Here is a 17,391-nt window from a genome sequence, read left to right as displayed (position 1 = left end):
GCCCTTTCTAAATCTGCCTTTCCGCTAGAACGCTTCAAGATGATTACTCCTGCACACATATCCGAGTCTCTGTGCAGGGGACTGGATGTGTTCCCTGGACCTCAAGGATGCGTGCCTGCATGTGCCCATCTGCCAACCACATCAGAAGATTCTGAGGTTCATGTTATGTCGTACCACTTTCAGAACAAGGTGGTGCCGTTTGGCCTGATGCGGCCCCTCGTGTCTTCACAAAGTTTATGAACGCATTGACGGGGCTTCTCCGCTTGAGCCATCAACTGTACCCTTATTTTGACGACTGGCTGGTGAGGGCGGGGTCATCCGAGGGGGTGTTGAACTCCTGCCAGAGATTGGTGGATATCCTTCATCAGCCAGGGTTCTCCCTCAACCAGAGGAACTCACAGTTGTGCCCATCTCAGGATCTGGTCTTCCTAGGGATGCGTTGGAACACTACGGTTCAGCTGGTGTTCCCTATACCCGAGAGGCTCCTGTCCCTCTGCAAGTTGGAGGGGGTCTTTCTGGCCAACTCAACCACCTCAGCATGGTGGTTCCAGAACATTCTGGGCCTAATGGCCTCCTGCATGCTCATTATACTGCACGCTCGCCTCAAGATGAGGCGTTTGCAGATCCACCTGGTGCCCAGTTTGGATAAGGAGATGAGTTCTCGTTCGGACAGGATCCCCATACCAACGCTCCTACTGCCTGATCTTCGCTGGTGGATGGCAATGTGTCAGTGGGAGCCCCCTTCACCTGACCAGAGCCTACCCTGGTGGTCACAACAGACTCCTGTCTTTCGGGCTTGGATGCTACTCTGGAGGACTAAGTGATCCATGGCACATGGTCCAGGACGGAAGCCCTCCTACATATCAATCAGCTCAGGGCAGTGGGCCTGGCCCTCAAGGCGTTTTTGCCCCTCATTAGGGACGGTCTGTTCTGGTCAGGACGGACGATTCTACTGCAATGTTTTACCTGAACAAGCAGGGTGGCACCCGTAAACCCCCCCCCCCCCACCCACCCACCACCTCTGCTTGGAAGCAGTATTGATCTGGGAATGGACCCTGACGGAGGGAGTTGGAATTTCAGCAGTACACCTCCCAGTGGACAGCAATGCAGAAGCGGACCAACTGAATGGCTTGGTGTTCAACACCTACGAGTGGGCGTTGCACATCGACTCCTTTTTGCCACTTTTTCAGCGTCGGGGGTACGCGGACCTGGATTTGTTTGCATCCCCTTTGAATTCCAAGTGCCCCTAGTTAGCTTCATGGGCAGGACGGGGTCACGGCCCACCCCTCCTCTACTCCAACGGACTCTCCGCAAGTTCCGAGCTTCAGTGGGTTGCAGCCTCAACCTGATTGCCCCCCACTGGCCTTCAAGGCCATGGTTTTCGGATCTGCTGCAGTTGTGCTCCCAGGGTCCCGTCCACCTGCCGATCTCCAGCAGGGGCTTCCTGCCGCAGCTGGGCAGGGAAGTGGAACATCCAGACCCGGCCAGGCTGGCCTTGGCGACCTAGTTGCTGACCAGCTGAGGTTTCAGCATGCTCAATTTTTTCGATTACAGCTGGGACATCATTCAGCAGGCCAGGAGGCCCTCAGCTCAGTCCCAGTATTAGAGCAAATGGACTAGGTTCTGCCATTTGGCTTGTGACAAGGGTCTACTCGCTCTGGAGTCCAGGTGGATACTTGCCGCACTTCATTGGCAGCCATTGGCCCGCCAATTCCCCAGAGCATGTATTTTTCGGCGACCAACCCTGTGGTTAAGGCCCACCTAAAGAGGTTGTCTAGGCTTTTTCCTCCGGTGCATAGGCCGCGGCCGTTCTGGGACCTCAATGTGGTTCTTGCAGCGCAAGCCTTTCAAGCTGCTGGCTTCTGTGGACATCCGCTTCGTGACACTAAAAACAGTTCTACTGGTGGCTCTCGTGCGAGCCCTTCACCACGTTTCAAAACGTCAGGGTCATCTTGTGCACTCACCCAAACTTCTTGCCCAAGGTGATCTCTCCATTTCATCTGAATCAAGAGATCTGCCTGCCGGTGTTCTTCCCGAACCCGCAGTCAGAGGCAGAGAGGGGCCTTCATTCCTTGGACCTCAAGAGGGTCCTCAAGTGTTGTCTCTCTCTGACTAAAACTTTCAGTAAGTTTGAGGCATTATTTGTGACTTTTGGGGGCATCTCCCCTGGCTCCCAGGCTTCCATCGTCCGTTGGATGGTTCAGGCTGTTTCGGAGGCATACCTAGCCTGTCCTAAGGGAATTCATGCTTATGCGGTCAGAGCTAAGACCACGGCTGTGGCGTTTCAGAGACATGCTTCTTGTGATGTCATCAGCATGGCAGCCACTTGGGCTGCTCCGTCGGCCTACTGTAGGTATTACTCCGTGGCACCAGCTCCCAGCGCGATGCAGAGTTTGGTCAGGTGGTTCTGACAAACCTTTTTGCTTCATCCTAGATATGAGGCGGGTTATCACAGCTCCACCCTATGTTCTTGTTCGGTGGAATCACCCACAAGGATTGGGGAAAGGGGACAGGACGTATGAGTAATTCATGTTACTCACCGTAGTGACTAGAGTCCATAGTCCCCTTTCCTCCATACGTCCCCCCCGCCCTCACCCACCAGTATGCCAAGGGATAATATGTACTAAGAGTAGCCAGGTATCTAAGCATCCAATGTGTCCAAAGGGGACTGAGGTGGGGCATTCCCACACCCGAGACCACGCCCCGCCCATACTAAATTTAAAGGGGAAGCTCAATTTGTTTGCTGCCAAAGGTTCCGGTGCCGTCCCCATGTTGGGGGACGCCCACAAGGAAGGAGGAAAGGGGTCTATGAACTATGACTACTCTAGTCACTACTGTGAGTAACTTTAATATTGGCGATAAACTCTTGCACAGGCTTCCAGGTAATGGTAAAGGAGTTGCATCTTTGTACGAGTTTGAATATGACTGAGTGTTTGCAGGTCATGTATCAAAAATGTATTTGCTAGGCTCACATGCATCCTTAGCAATACTTGCATAGTTGAGCACGATTCACAATGTGGGAAGATGTTTACATCTGTGTTCCCTTGAATATTTTCAGATTCCAAGCCTTCTGATGAGGATGAGGGACCATTCAACTCTCCGTGGCTGGTCTGGCTGAATCAAGAACAGAAGAGGAGAGGGAATATCTATGAAAAGAAGCCAAAGAAAGGCCTTGTGTTCGAGATCTCAAGCGATGATGGCTTCCAGATCTGTGCAGAGAGCATTGAAGGTGAGAGGCAAAAGAGTGCAGCACGCACTCGGTGACTGCTCATCCATTAGACTTCAGAAGGCGACTTGATTGTGTTAATGTTAAAGGATATTGCATGGTATTAAATGCTACAGCCCACAAGCCTTTTAGGGCCCTGGCATCATTCAGAATAAAAAGATGGAAACAGTCATCTGGGTGGCAATTACTTCAGCCAGAACAATTAGTGAATTAGCTGTTCTCAAATGAGGAGTGCTGAGATGGATTTTCAAAACCAGCCCTCAGGGAGGGTTGGTTCTCCGAGGTCACCCCATTTAGTGAAAAGAGTAATTAACACTTAGGTCCAGCCACACTCAATCAAGGCAGAGCAGTAAGGCCTAGATGTCAGAAGATGTGGGACTTTGTAGTGGTACAGTGCGAAACACACCAAGCACTCCGACAAATCAAATTAGACAATAGGAATGAAAATACTCTGTTCATTAGGCCTTAACACACTAAGCATATGAAATCACAGGTATGTACTAACACTGATGCACAAAATATACATATATACATCCAAAGTTGGAGATCTTACTAGAGATCACCCACACTTTACTTTTGCAGCAATGAAACGTGAAACTGGGGGCAGTAAAGTGAATGAGAAACAGTGTAAATGCAATATAAAAGCAAAGTAGAAGCAACAGAAAAAGATACATTATCTTATGAAATAAGGTCCTTTACCCTTAAAAAGTCCTTGCCATCTTAGAAAAGTAGGCCTAGTTCCACTAAGAGTTGTAAGTCCCATCTAAGTGCAGGTATCTAGGAACTAGAAGTGTGTAGATGTGAAGTACAAGTATTGGGGGTCCTTGGCCAGAACTCCACAGCTACAAGTCGAGGCAAGTGAGTGCTTGGAAAGATTTCTCTTTCTGCAACTTTCCCTCCATAGTTCAATGGAGCCCCAAACGTGTTGCTTTTGTTTCTGAACCTGTCCTGACATTTTACAGGGATTTTAAGCCTTCAGCTACACTCCCCTGGCCTTTTGCTAGTTTTATTATGGGGAAACTGATCAGTTCTGGGAAACTGTTTCCCTTTTGACTTTTACACTTTTGTAGCTTTTTAACCTTTCACACAGCACCTTACAATCCAGTACAATGGGGATACTGTTGTACCACTCTATACCTTTACACTCAGGAATTTCGGCTACTTTTATATAAAGACAAGCTGGTGGTAGAAACTTTTTGTACAATTTGTGTGTTATTTCTAGTGTGCACATTCGCGTTTACTGCATATGGCTACTAAACGTTGTTAGTGCCCTAAAATGACTGTGCCACAGGCTTTTCACTTGTTCTTTGGTGATATTGTTATTTGGCCTTCTTCCTGCCTTGACAGGTCTGGAAATCACATAAAGCCCCAGCTTAAATGGGCTAGTAATGCCTTTGTGTGGCTCGGGTAGGGGATGGGATTGTCTGGTCCCACTCCACATCCATGGAGGCTGGAAGTCTGGGTGTGGGACATGAGTGAAACCAACAGTGGTCCCTGAATTGACCACTGCTGGCTGTTTGTTTGGTGCAGATCTTTACCATTGATGGGCTTGGACTTGGACTTGGTTCCAGGCTGGATTTTGGATAAGAAATGGACTCCTGCAGCAATTTCTTCAGATCAGCATTGGAGCCAAGACTCCTGTGTAGACGAACAGCAGACTGAAGATCCAAAGAAGACTCTAGAAGAAACCCAGCATCCGTTCCCACTTCTGTCTTGGTGAAACCCTGTTGGACTACCTGTTCTGTGAAGGCCCTGTGCAATGCTTCAACCCCTGGACTGGTGTGACCAACAAGTCTCTCTACGTGTTCTTGAGGATCCAGCCCCCCTGAGCCTTCAAAAGTGTCCTTGAACCACCCGGTGGAGTGACCAGCACTCCAGTGGGCTAATCTTGCTAGAACCTTCGTTGTTCCGCATTTGCAGCCGGTACTTTGGTGGTCACCGGCTTGTGGTGTAAATCATTTTCCTGCTGAATTTCAGCCTCCCAGTCTCAAGGGATACTGCTCTGGAAGGTCTTCTTCAACCGCGACTGGAAGTACGCCTGTCGTCGCCTCTGTTTGTTAGCTGTCACTGGAACTCGTCCTCATGAAGTGTCCTGAAGAAGTCTGCATCAGTGCTTTCTTCATTGCCACAGGTTGCCCTCTGCCCCTGGACCCGAACTGAGGAATCCTTGCATCTGCAGCTCCTGCACACCTCTTATCAGAATCAATGGCGGGAAATGCAACCTCCACTGACCTCCGGTCGACCCATCCAAGCCTCTGCGAAAATCAGAGTCGTGGGGGTAAGTAAACGCAAAGCATTTGTCTCCCCCTGTCCTCCATAGGATTACATTGAGCACAGGTATCTTTGTTTCCTTCCATTCCACTGCTTTTTGGTCGAACCTGGGCAATGAAACCTGAATGACAGGACTGCATCTTTACTTATCCGTAACTTGGTTGCATCTCTTCTTTTAAACATTTCACCAACACAAGTATTTGACCTGCATCAGATACATTCTGAGGAGAAGCATTGTGAATTTTGGGCACAAGGCCCCAATCTTCATAAGGATTGGACTTCTGAAGCTAGGGCATATTTCTTGTGACTTGGTTCCATCTAACTGCATCACTTACTTACTCATTCTATTAATGTAAGTCATGTAATGCATATTAGAACCTACGATGACTTTATATATGTCTATTATTGAGTGTTGTGCGATATTATCGCCCGTTTCATTTTCTAGTGTGTTTTCGGTCTAGAATAAACATAGTATTTTTGTACTTACCTGTCCAAATTGTATTGTTTGCTTCATTGTGTGGACTAATTGTGGACCTCTGACCCCAATCACACTCTCCTGAGAATAGCCTTGACTGCTCTCCAATGCTACCCTGATTGAGTTTTGGCTAACCTCTCAGAGTACCCTATAACTGGGGTGGCCGCCTAAAATCTGTTCACCAGGCCAGATTCTACAAATCCATCTAAACAGTGAGAGACAGGGTCAGGAGTTTTCACCAATGCATCCCTATGGCAGAAAAGGACCCGCCTCACACTGATTTCTATAGGAGCTACCCCTGTGGCTCCTAGAATCACCGGGCCCACTTACTTCGATGAAATGTCTGGTTGTAGGGGTCCAAGGATCGCGGATACAGTGATGACGTATGGCGTCAGGCTTAGGTCTGGCTAAGAGGTGGTTCCAAGCTCCAGTAAGTTAGTATCTGATACTGAAAGGCTGGACAAGTCGGCAATGTCGAGAGGAAGATCACTACGATTCCAACACCATTAGGGGACTCCCAGGACACAATGATGGCGGGGCGCAGCAACAATCACTGCACTCAAGCAGCAGCAGGAGAGATGACTCTTGTGGTGAGCCCAAGGAATTTGCTCCTGGAATGTCCCTCTTCAAGTCGGAGAGCAGCAACGGCAGAAGTACTCTTGGCCCACAAGCTGGAGAGCTTCAGAACTCCAAGGTGGAACTTGGATACACAGCAGCGGCCCTTGACAGAGCTGGCCAGTCCACAGGGTGGTCCTGGCTGGCCAGTCCACAGGATGGTCCTGGGACACTTCTGAAGGCTCCAGCGGGCAGGTTCCCATGCAGGGTCAAGGTTTGTCGATCCAACTAGCCTAGAGGTTGAAGCACTGACGAGGGTCTTTAGGAGATAGATGCAGCGGAACAGAGCTTCACCGGAACTTGGCTGGATGCGTTTTTGGAATTCTTTAACTTTAAGTAGTCTTGGCTAGAACGATCATCTGATGAATGCCGGCTGGAGTCCTCCTAGTATCTCAGATTTGAGCCAGGGTTGTCTCCACTCCTCTGATGGAAAGGTTCTGTATCATTCAAAATGGCAATCATCGACAGCCTATTGCCCCACATCTGCCCAGCAACAGACCTACCCCTGGCCACAGTATGGATTGGACCAGACAGTCCCATCCCCCACACCAGCCAGGTACACATACTGATACTTTTCCCAGGAAAGCCAAGGCTCTGCCGAGGAAAGTGCCTTGCTTATATGGAAATATTTCCTGACCTACGAAAGCAGGAAGAAGGACAAGATGGGTAAAAACCGGACAACACAGCCATTTTGAGTAAATGGTACTCGAAAGGGCATTATGCTGTAAAATGCAAAAGTGCACATGTAAAATCGAAAAGCATGGTAGAAAAATATCAGCAGCCACTAGCGCTTTTTGGACACATCATTCAAGTAGAAAAAATGAAATAATAAGAAAAAGGAATACAAAGTACCCCTGTCGCACTTCACTGGGTTAGGTGTGCAGCTTAAGAACAAGGAATTAAGTAATAGGAGAACTGGTCCCCCTGCACTGGTAGCCTCCAGGACTGACCAGTGCCCCAAAACAGATGAGCTGAGCAAGGTAAGTAAAGAAAAATGCTTTACTTGGCACCAGAAGTCAGTAGTGGAATCAAGCAGTCGCAAAACGTGGAAGGTCCATTCATATCAATGGAGGAAAAGCTCCAAAATGAAAACCTTTCCTAGCAGTACTATATACTGAAATTGGCCATGCAACTTTTGCACTGTCCTTTTGCCATCTTGTTCTTTGGCCTACTTTCTGCATTCTGAAGGTCAGGAATTGTTATAAAGGGCACTCACTTTGAAAAAATCCATCTTGGACTCCAAGCAAAAGTGAAAGTAAGTGTATCCTGGCACGATATGTGGGTGGGGACTGTCTTGTCCGGATCCGTGTTCCAACCAGGGGATTTCCATTGCCAGGCAGATGTGAGAACAGAGGCTGTCTATGATTGAAATGCCCTGATCAGTTTGAGTGGTGCAAATGCTTTCCATTGGTGGGCTGCAGCAGCCCCCAGCTTAAATTTAGGATTAGAGAGGGGGTTGGGGGGAGGGTTTCCTGCAGCAGATCATCAGATTGTCGACTGTAAGCACTGTCCCGAGGAAGAGAAACCCCATGCTGAAGACCAGGAAGATTGCTGCTGACGACGTCCCACATTCCCAAATCCAAGTCCCTCGTGGTGAAGCCCCACCTCTCTTGCAATGATCCAAGAAGACTTGCATTGGTGCTTCAGCCCTTGGACTATAGGAGCAACCAGTCCTGATCCCCTGCGTAATAAGCCTGCCATCAGAAGCTGTCAGAAGCGTCCCAGGGTCATCTTGTGGGCTGCCCATCTTTGCAAAAGCCATATCCAGTGCATCGGTCGTTGTCCCGAATTGGGGCTTTGCACTCGGCTGGTCGTTGACTTGTAGCTTAAGACCATCCCTTCCCTGCTGTAACTGTTCTCTTACTTCAAGTGGAGCCTTCTTCACCACCACGTGTCTTGCTTGTCATCCTCTGATTGGGACGAACTTCGCTGCTGCCCATGTCTGGCACATCCTGGAGTCGTCCTCTTGTGGTAGGGCCTGCTGTCCTTAAGTGCCTGGGTCATCCTGCAGGAAGATCCTTGAAACGGTCCCATTGGAGCACAGAACCAATCCTGAAGCTGATTTCAGCCACTGGACCCTGGATCACATGTAACCGGACAAATGGCAGAAGTGGCCCCAGCGATTCTGAGTACCCTAAGGTTGGTCACTCAGACAATCCGAGTTTGGGCGGGAGCCTGCATACTGTGTACTCGCCCCCTCCTGCCATAGCAATTGTATTGGCGTAAGGTCCACTCCCAAACTCTTCCTTGCCTGGTTGTAATCGATGGAGTTCTTGCCTGGATCACCCCTCCCAAGGTAACCTCTGGTGTGGTGGGATTTGGAGAGTACCCGGGAAGACTTTCTACTTAACTATTAAATACCAAAGGTGCTTTATTCTGGAACTGTGTCCAGTCTTTTGGCTTTGACAAAGCTTGTTTTAAAGGATACCTTTAAAACGTCCTATTCACTACACAGCTACTTAGTTTGAACGTTGGCTCTTTCGAGGCACTAGGCTTACTTACCTGGTAGAGAAGGACGGCTTATGCTATAGGTCAGATATAGAATCAACCTCCCCATTGTTAGCCCCCCTCCAACACAGCACATACACTGACCATCTGGACATAATTGTCTCCTCTCTCCCCTGGATCTCCTAAAAACACACACCTCTCTCAAACCTTCCTCCTAATCTGACGATAACATCCCAGGCCCCCAACATTAAGAAATTGACAGACCCGGCACTCAAACTTCTCCTCAGTATCATTAATGCCTTCCTTGCAGAAAGGTAATTCTTGGACACCCTTGTTCAGAAAGTTTTCGCTTGGAGAAGTTTTCCTAATTAGTCTATGGGCCCCCAAGCTTTTTGCATTTGTTTTTACACCTTATCCTGACTTTTTACAGTGAAATGAAGCCTTCAGCATCACTGCACTGGCCTTTTGCTCATTTGTTATGGATAAACTGTCTAGTCCTTCAGACTGTCACCAATGAGAAACTGTGTTTTCCTTTTCTTTTTACATTTTATCTATTTAGGGTAACTTTTTCATATTGCTTAATGCATCTTCCAAGGTAATGCAATGGGGATACTTTTGTATCACCCTAGACTTACACTCAAGATTGTTGGATACTTTTAAATGTGCCTAGAGACAAGCTGGTGACAGCAGTTTAAATTTTTACAATTTTTACTGCATTTATGTTTAGCTCTCTCACGTTTGGCTACTAACTGTAACTATTGTCCTAACATGGCCTTGCCATTAGGTTTTTCGCTTGCTCTTTGGCCATTTTGTTCTTTGGCCTTCTCCCTGCCTTGCCAGATCAGGAAATTCCTTTTATGGTCATGCACTTGCCCAGGAAAGCCTTGCTTTTTACGCACTAGTGCAGGCCATGTGGGTTGGAAGCCAGGAAGTCGGTTGGGTCTATCTGGTCCCAATACACAAACTGGGCTAGAGTGTAAGCATGAGCTTTCCAACAGTGGTCCCTGATTGGACCACTGCTGGGGTGTGTGTGAGGGGCAGCTCTTGCATTGATTGGGCTGAGTTTGGATAAGAAGAGTCCTACAGCCATTCCCCATAGATCTGAAAAGGAGGCAAGTATCCTGTGTAGCTGTGCAGATGAAGGAAGACCTGTGAACACATACTGAAGAGGCCTGGCAACCAACTCTTGCTGCTGTCCTGGTGGAGCCCTGCCTGGCTACTGATCTTAGAAGACCTTTGTTGGGGCTCAAACCTTTTGGATTGGTGGGACAACTAGTCTCAACGTCTTCTTGGTGCGCTGCCATTTGGAGTCTTCAGAAGCGTTATTGGACCATCCAGTGGACTGACCAACTCTAATTTAGGCTAGCCCAGTAGAAGGGTTGCTGTTCTGCGTTTTGACTTAGAACTTAGGGGGTCTTCAGCTTGTCCTGCAAGTAGCCTTCCTGTGAAGGTTCAGCATCCCAGCATCAACCGGTCCCGAGATAGAAGGCTTACTTTGACTGCAACAACAGTAGCGCCTGCTGGCACCGCGCATCGGTGGCAATCACTGAAACTGGCTTTCCCTCATCAAGTCGAGCATCGTGAAGAGGCCTGCATCGGTGCCTGCTGCATTGTTCCAGGAGAAGAGGTTGCACACAGCTCCTGGACCCGACCATAACTCTTTTTGCACTCGCGGTTCCTGTACTTATTCGACCGCAAACAACAGCAGGAAAACCTACCTCTGGCGACCCTCCTTCGACCTGCCAAGTCTGGGGGGAAATCGGAGTACGGGTGGTGAGTAGTAACAATACATGCTTGTGTCCCTATCTCCATACTAACCATATTTTGGCTTTGTCAACACTTTTTGCAAAAGCCCTCCAAAAGCTAGAAAAGCATTTTACTCACCAGTAAGCTCCTTGGACAACCTTTTGGAACAAACTTCACATCCACATGACCATTTCCCTACCTTTTTCCCCCCCAACTCCTAAAACTATTGGAAACTTTGTTAACTTTTCGGCACAAGGCCCCAGTCAACTTAGATTGGACTTTAGAAGTTAGACTTACTATTCCTGTGAACTGTTGGTTTTATAACTAGAACAAAGTTATGGCAGAAAAAGTCACGAGTCCACAGCGCTTATACAGTGATTAAGAAAATAAACATCAAGGCTGCGAGTATCTGGGCGGTGTGGGTGTACTGCCAATACACATCCACAGGAATAGTTGAAGAAAAACAAAGATGTTCCCAGTCTCACTGCGTCAAGAAATTATAATTAGTTGTTTGTGCAATTTCAGTTGTTTGTGCAGTTTCAGTCTACTCGTGTTACCATTGCAATGGTAACACGAGTAGACTGAAACAAGCGGTCATTGAGCTTTCCGCAACTGCGAGGCATTTTGAGAACTGTATCTGGCATTGTCCTACTCTAAATGTGGAGTTCTTATTGCTGCAACCTAAGCCTCTGATGAAAAGCCGTACACAGCTTGAAACACGTGTCAGGCTTCTCTTCGCACAAACAATAAAGGCTTTTCTTTGCACAAACAACTAATTATAATTTCTTGGCGCAGTGAGACTGGGAACATCTTTGTTTTTCTGGTTTTATAACTAATTACTTACCTTCCCTTTCAGGTATTGTGGGGGTGAATTGATTATTATACACTGACTAACTGTGGCTGTATATATGTTTACATTATTAGTATTGTGTGATATTAGCTGCTCTAAGTCATTTTTGTAGTGTGTTCTTTGGCCAATAATTGATATAAGTAATGTTGTACTTAACTGCCGAAGTGTAAACCTTGATTGCTCATTGTGTGGACTCATTGTGAACCCATTTTATTTTATTTATTTATTTGGATTTGTATAGCGCACATCTGCCCAGGGGCATCATGGTGCTGAAAGCAATCTTACTTGTTACAGGCATACATGGTGTATGCAGATATACAGTGCAGAGCATATTTGCATATTTACAGTTGTGCTTATTTACTTATTGCAGAGCATATTTGCATATTTACATACAGTTGTGCTTATTTACATACAGTTGTGAAAATACAGTCTGATAGGTAAGGTGGAGCTAGTTAAACAACGTGGTTTTGAGTACTCTGCGGAAGGTATGGTATGAGTTTTCGTTCCTTAGCGCGGTGGGGAGTGCGTTGAACCTATGACCCCATCGCCTCTCCTGAGACTAAGCCTTGACCACTCTCAATGCCACCTTGATTGGTTTGGCTAAGTTTCCAGAGTTTCCTCTGTTTACCAGGCCAGAGTTTATAAATCCATTTTAGCAGCCCTCAACACTGGTCTCATATGACCTCTTTTGAAATAAAAATCAACTCTAGACCCAGATGACCTGGCCTACTACCAGCCCATTATGAACCTCCTGTTTCTGATGCTTGTTAATCTGCTTACAATCACATGCTGTGCATATAGTCCGACATCCAGTGGTCAGTGCAGAGTATTGCATCTTGTCTTTCGAGAATCGAAAGGGGGCGTCAACATGGGCGTGCCTGTAACACTATCCCTCACGCGTCGAGGTACCTCAGATTGTTCATTTCCGCCCAGCATACTGGTCGCCTTATGCGGACTTGTCCAGAGACATTTCTGATTGTTCCATCGACCTTTGGTTGAATATATTATATTATTATTCAAGATCACCCTGACCGTCCTTCATATCGACGGCTGTTCCTGATATCCGCCGAAACCTCCACGGACCTTCGACGGATGGTGATCCAATCGGCGTTGCCGATCACGTGGCTGGGCCTTCCAGCCGGCCTACAGTAGGGAGAGCGGGGTTGGGGTGGAATTTCGGTAAAATCTGAGAATGCCTTTCCCTTTCCTCCCTCTTTCCTCTCTGGTCATCGTCACTTTCCCTATCCTCAGCAATGAAGAGGACCCCCTATAGGTTTTGCCCCATTTGCAAGGGCAAATTTCCTTGGAGAGATGAGCATCTACAGTGTAACCGTTGCGTGCCCCTCGATCACAACGAATAAGGTTGTGCTGCTTGCAAGCTCCTCCGTCCGAAGATATTGAAGAAGCACCACGTCAAGCGGTGGGCGGCCTACGGGATGTCGAAGGCCGAATCGAGTTTTCCCGCTGCGTCAACCGCCGATTGCGACGAGGGCATCAGTGACGACCAGGCCTCCGATTCGGAGGTCGTTGACCTTTTGGCAGAGCGCTCCCGCTCCATGTCGTCTGTCTCTGACACCGCAAGGCACTGCTATGGGGACTGTACACCCCGGCGACAAAGACGAACACTCTCAACTCACTAAAAACACAACCCCTGGCCAGTCTTCGACAAAGTCGAAGAGGACCACAGCACCAATGGAAACACCAGTATCGGCAGCCTTCCCTGCAGATGCGCCCAGCGATCGGGCACTCTAAATTGAAGGGCGCTACCCGCTATATTCCACGAACCTTCGAGACACATCGTAACAAGGCGTCCGATGCCGACACCGCCCCGGTTCCGCCGAAGACTATTCAACCGCAGGTCCAGGCTACACGTCTCCCTACTGCGGAGGACGTTACCGAAAACATTTGCAAGAATTGTTTCGGCGGACGCTCAGTCAAAGGATTCGCCGACGCCCACGGGAAGGCCCAAGGATTCGTCGATATCCATAGAAGGCTAAAGGAAATACCGGAACCCTCCGCCAAACCGAAGGAGAAGCACAAATACACCCAACCTCTGTCAGTCCCCAGAAAAGAGTTTTCGGACAGCGAAGAAGGTATTTCTTCAGCGTTGAAACAGAAATCTCGATGTTTGGCATCAGAGGACAGTATACAAGAGCTCTTTCCACCTCTAGACCCTTCTGGGTCTTCTGTTTGAGCTACGGAAAAATTTGAGGGTTGTATGGAGAGGCTTGACAGGTTTGTAACCCTCTCAGAGCAATCCACCCCAAAAGACCAAGGAAAGAGGGCCTTTTGCCCCCTGTGGCTAAATTTCAAAGACTCTTTGATCCCTCTGAGGAGGAGGATGTGTACACTTGCGACTTCACTGAGGAGGAAGTCCCTGCAGACCTATACACTCAGGATGATGAGCCCTTAATTGACCCTGACGATATGCATGACCCCATACAGGTGTGGGGGGAAAACCCTGATATGGGTGACCCTCAACCTTGGCAGTCTCCTGATCCTTCACCAGATCCTGATGCCCTGTGTTTAGATTCTCCCCAGACCATTCCCACTAGACAGCCCTCTCCAGTGGACGATCAAATGACATTCAGCGCCATGTTGCGCAAAGCAGCAGAACATTTCAAGATCGCCACCGATGAAGCTGTTCCTGAGGCTGACTTTGTAGAGGACATTCTTAAAGAGAAACCGCCGGCCAGCCAAGCTATTCCTCTACTAAACTCAATTAAAAAGCGACTGGCTCCCTCGCTATTAACACCTGCCCTCACGCGAGCAGTTAATCCAAGAATAGAAAAGCTATTTCGGCCTTCCCCCTCTGATCCCCTTTACATCGCAGGTCACTCCACCCAGACTCACTGGTGGGGACCACTACCAGGAAAAGGGCAGGAGTTCCCCTGTCAACTGGGGAGGCACCCCTGACAAGGAGTGTAAAATCCTCTACGCCCTAGGAAAGAGAATCACGGCTGCAGTGGCTTTTTCTACACGCATCGCTAACAATACTACTTTGTTAGCCAGCTATGCGGATGCTTGATGGGCCATGTTGCAGGAAGGCCTGCTGGAGGTTCCTGAACCGCTACGGACTCGTCTTCTGTCCACGGTAACCAAGGGGCAGACAAGTGAACCAAAGTTTACTCAGAAACACTTTGGATTCCACTGAGACAGCGGGTCGATCTTTGGCTCAGGGCACCCTCCTAAAAAGACACACGTGGCTAAGAAACTCTGGGTTCAAGCCAGAAACTCAAGCAGCACTTATTAATAAACTGTTGGAAGAATCCAACCCATTTGGAAGAGCAGTCGACAGAGCTCTCGAGACACCCTTAAGACGCTAGATCAAATAACACAAAAGCCCTCCACAAGGCGAGGAACTCGGTCCAGATGCCTTTTTCGTGGCCAACGCTTCCCTCAAAACCAGTACACCTCGGGAAATAATTGGTCCTCTCCACAAGGAACCAGCGGATACACCTCCCCGTATCCCCAAATAGGTCAGCCCCATGGGAAAGGAAGGTGCCGGAACTCTAACCGCAGAGGCTCCCCAGCCTCAAGTTCAAAATGACCCGAAGATCCGGGTGCCCTCCCATGCCTCCCCGGTCGGGGGCTGTTAGGCAGAATTGCATGCAGTACCCTCTGGGACCACCACATACAATTAGGACTACAGGTGTAAGCAAAAAACCAACCTTTGATATAAGTCTGTACTACACAGTTTTGTGGTAGCGAGCTGAGCAGCCAGGCTCATCTCAAAAGGGAATGTGAGCGGTACAAGAGGTTACACAGAGGTCTTACAATCGCAGTGCTTCAAGTAGACACTTATACCCAAGGTTTCTTGGTAAAACACTTATTAATTTATTACACAATCATTTAGGAAACATTCACCAGAAGGAGGCTACTTAATATTATACACAAACACACTTCAATAGCAAACCAATACGTTTCTGAACACATTAAGCTCCCCTGAAATAGGAGCGTGATGGCATTTCAGTTACTTTCAATGGGAGCAAAAAGGCACAAGTTAGCAGAATAGATGACAAATACTTTCTTAGGCAGTGCATATAGTTATAGTTCACTAGAGGACTCGGTTCAGTTCAATAGGCATAAGCCAAAGTCAATGGACTAGTGTCTTGGACAGGAAAGAGCAGTTCATGAAGTAAATGGTAAAGTCTTTGCCAAAGTTCTCAAAAGTAGTTTGTACAAAAAAGAATCATATGTTGGGTCACAAGCTGATTAGGCCTGTAAATTGGGAAAGTTGCACGAACTTTCACTGCGAGAGAAGCGTTCTCTAAATCGGGTTGGCACAGTACCTTAGTATGAAGCAAAAGATGCCGCTAAAGACGTTGGTTCCCGGCAGTTCCTGCAGATCTCACTGTTCCTTAGCCTCAAGTCGCGGGGACAAGAGGGAGGACGTCAGGGGACTCCTGCACTGCACGGGATCATCAGAAAACGCTGACAAAAGGGAGTCACTTCAGTTCGAGTAGCTGTTCTTCAAGCACACAAGCTGGTGTCCTTCCCCCTGGTTAATCCTAACCAGCTTCGAGAATGGTATCCAGGTGGCTTACGAGTTGATTGGTCCCACCAACTCAAAGGAAGAAGTCGTCCTTGAAGGGGCTTCTCTGTCGAGATGAACTTGGCAATTCGGACCTGCAGCAGGGCTTCACCAGACAAACCAACGGTCCAGGAGTTGCAGCAGCCGTCTTCTTCCAGCTCGTCTTCGGTTCTTTCGTTCCAGTGGTAGACTCTGCTTTCCAGACCAGGAGACTCGATTTTAAACAGTTTTCTCCCATTCATTCCAGCCTAGCTGCCACTCACCCAGAAGGGTTGCTGTCCTTGCCGGACAGTCACCCAGCCAATCACGCAAGTGCATTTGGGCCTCCTAGGAGACCAAGCACAGGGAGTTTCGGGCACCTCCCTCACTTCCTGCCCACCACAGATACTCCGACGCCAGAGGCGGTCTTCAGTCCTGAAGCCCGCCAAAGGGACCAAACTTGGTTTGGTGCGCAGAGACAAACACTAGAAGGACCTTTCCAAAAAGAAATGGCGAAAATAGAAGACCGTGACCCATTTAAACAAAGGGGCTTAAGGTGCCATCTTGAAAAACATGGCTCCCGCAATTTTTAGCTGCCGGTGTTCGCAATCGGGGAAAAAATCATGGTAGTTTGTTCTAAAACCACTGCCACCAGCCATTTCGATAGAAAAGGTTAGCATTTGAGTGCTACATGAGTTTCTAGACAGAGGGGATCCTAGGTAACACCTCCAGCACTCTATAGGAAGATGGTGTGTCCTGGGTCTAGGAATTTAAAAAGACTAGTAAACTCAATTTAACCTTACATTCTCCGGGAAACAGTAGTTTATGCCAGAGAAGGTATTTAAACCTTTGGGAAGTCTAAAAAGACATCCCTGTGTCACTGCACTGAGGGTGCTGTGTAACACACATGAAAAGATGCCTATGGAGTTATCTTAAACTCCATAACCAAAAGAATTAAACACAGAAAACGAACAGAATAAAAAAAAGTACAGAGTCCCAAAGTTCAGCAAAAGAGCTGGGGGTCTCTAAGGTAGAGAGGAATAAGCACATTTTGAGAATTCTCCCTAACAGGGGGTGGCTAGCATCATTCCTCCAGACATGGGAGGGTATAACTACAGACCAGTGGGCACTGAAGACTGTGGCCCACGGGTACTGTATAGAGTTCTGCCGGTCCCAAAAGTTCAGACCTCCACGCCCAAGACAACTGTCTCCAGACCATCTGCATGTCCTTCTTCAGGAAGTCGAAA

The 17,391-nt window shown here is 48.1% G+C and overlaps 1 protein-coding gene across 5 annotated transcripts in view; it reads left to right on the top strand.

Moving 5' to 3' along the window:
• The window catches only part of KMT2A (lysine methyltransferase 2A), a 2,049,111-nt gene that overhangs the window by 1,784,639 nt on the left and 247,081 nt on the right, over positions 1-17,391 (top strand). For all 5 annotated transcript variants that reach the window (XM_069614436.1, XM_069614434.1, XM_069614435.1 and 2 more), the window contains one exon: positions 3,059-3,229. In XM_069614436.1, coding sequence (XP_069470537.1) covers positions 3,059-3,229 — 171 coding nt within the window. The remainder of the gene's footprint in view (positions 1-3,058; positions 3,230-17,391) is intronic.

Source organism: Ambystoma mexicanum, chromosome 9 (genome assembly GCF_040938575.1).
Source record: "Ambystoma mexicanum isolate Mex_15411 chromosome 9, UKY_AmexF1_1, whole genome shotgun sequence".
NCBI classification, from domain to species: domain Eukaryota; kingdom Metazoa; phylum Chordata; class Amphibia; order Caudata; family Ambystomatidae; genus Ambystoma; species Ambystoma mexicanum.
Note: the sequence above shows the minus strand (reverse complement) of the source record. Positions and strands in the feature narration are given on the sequence as shown.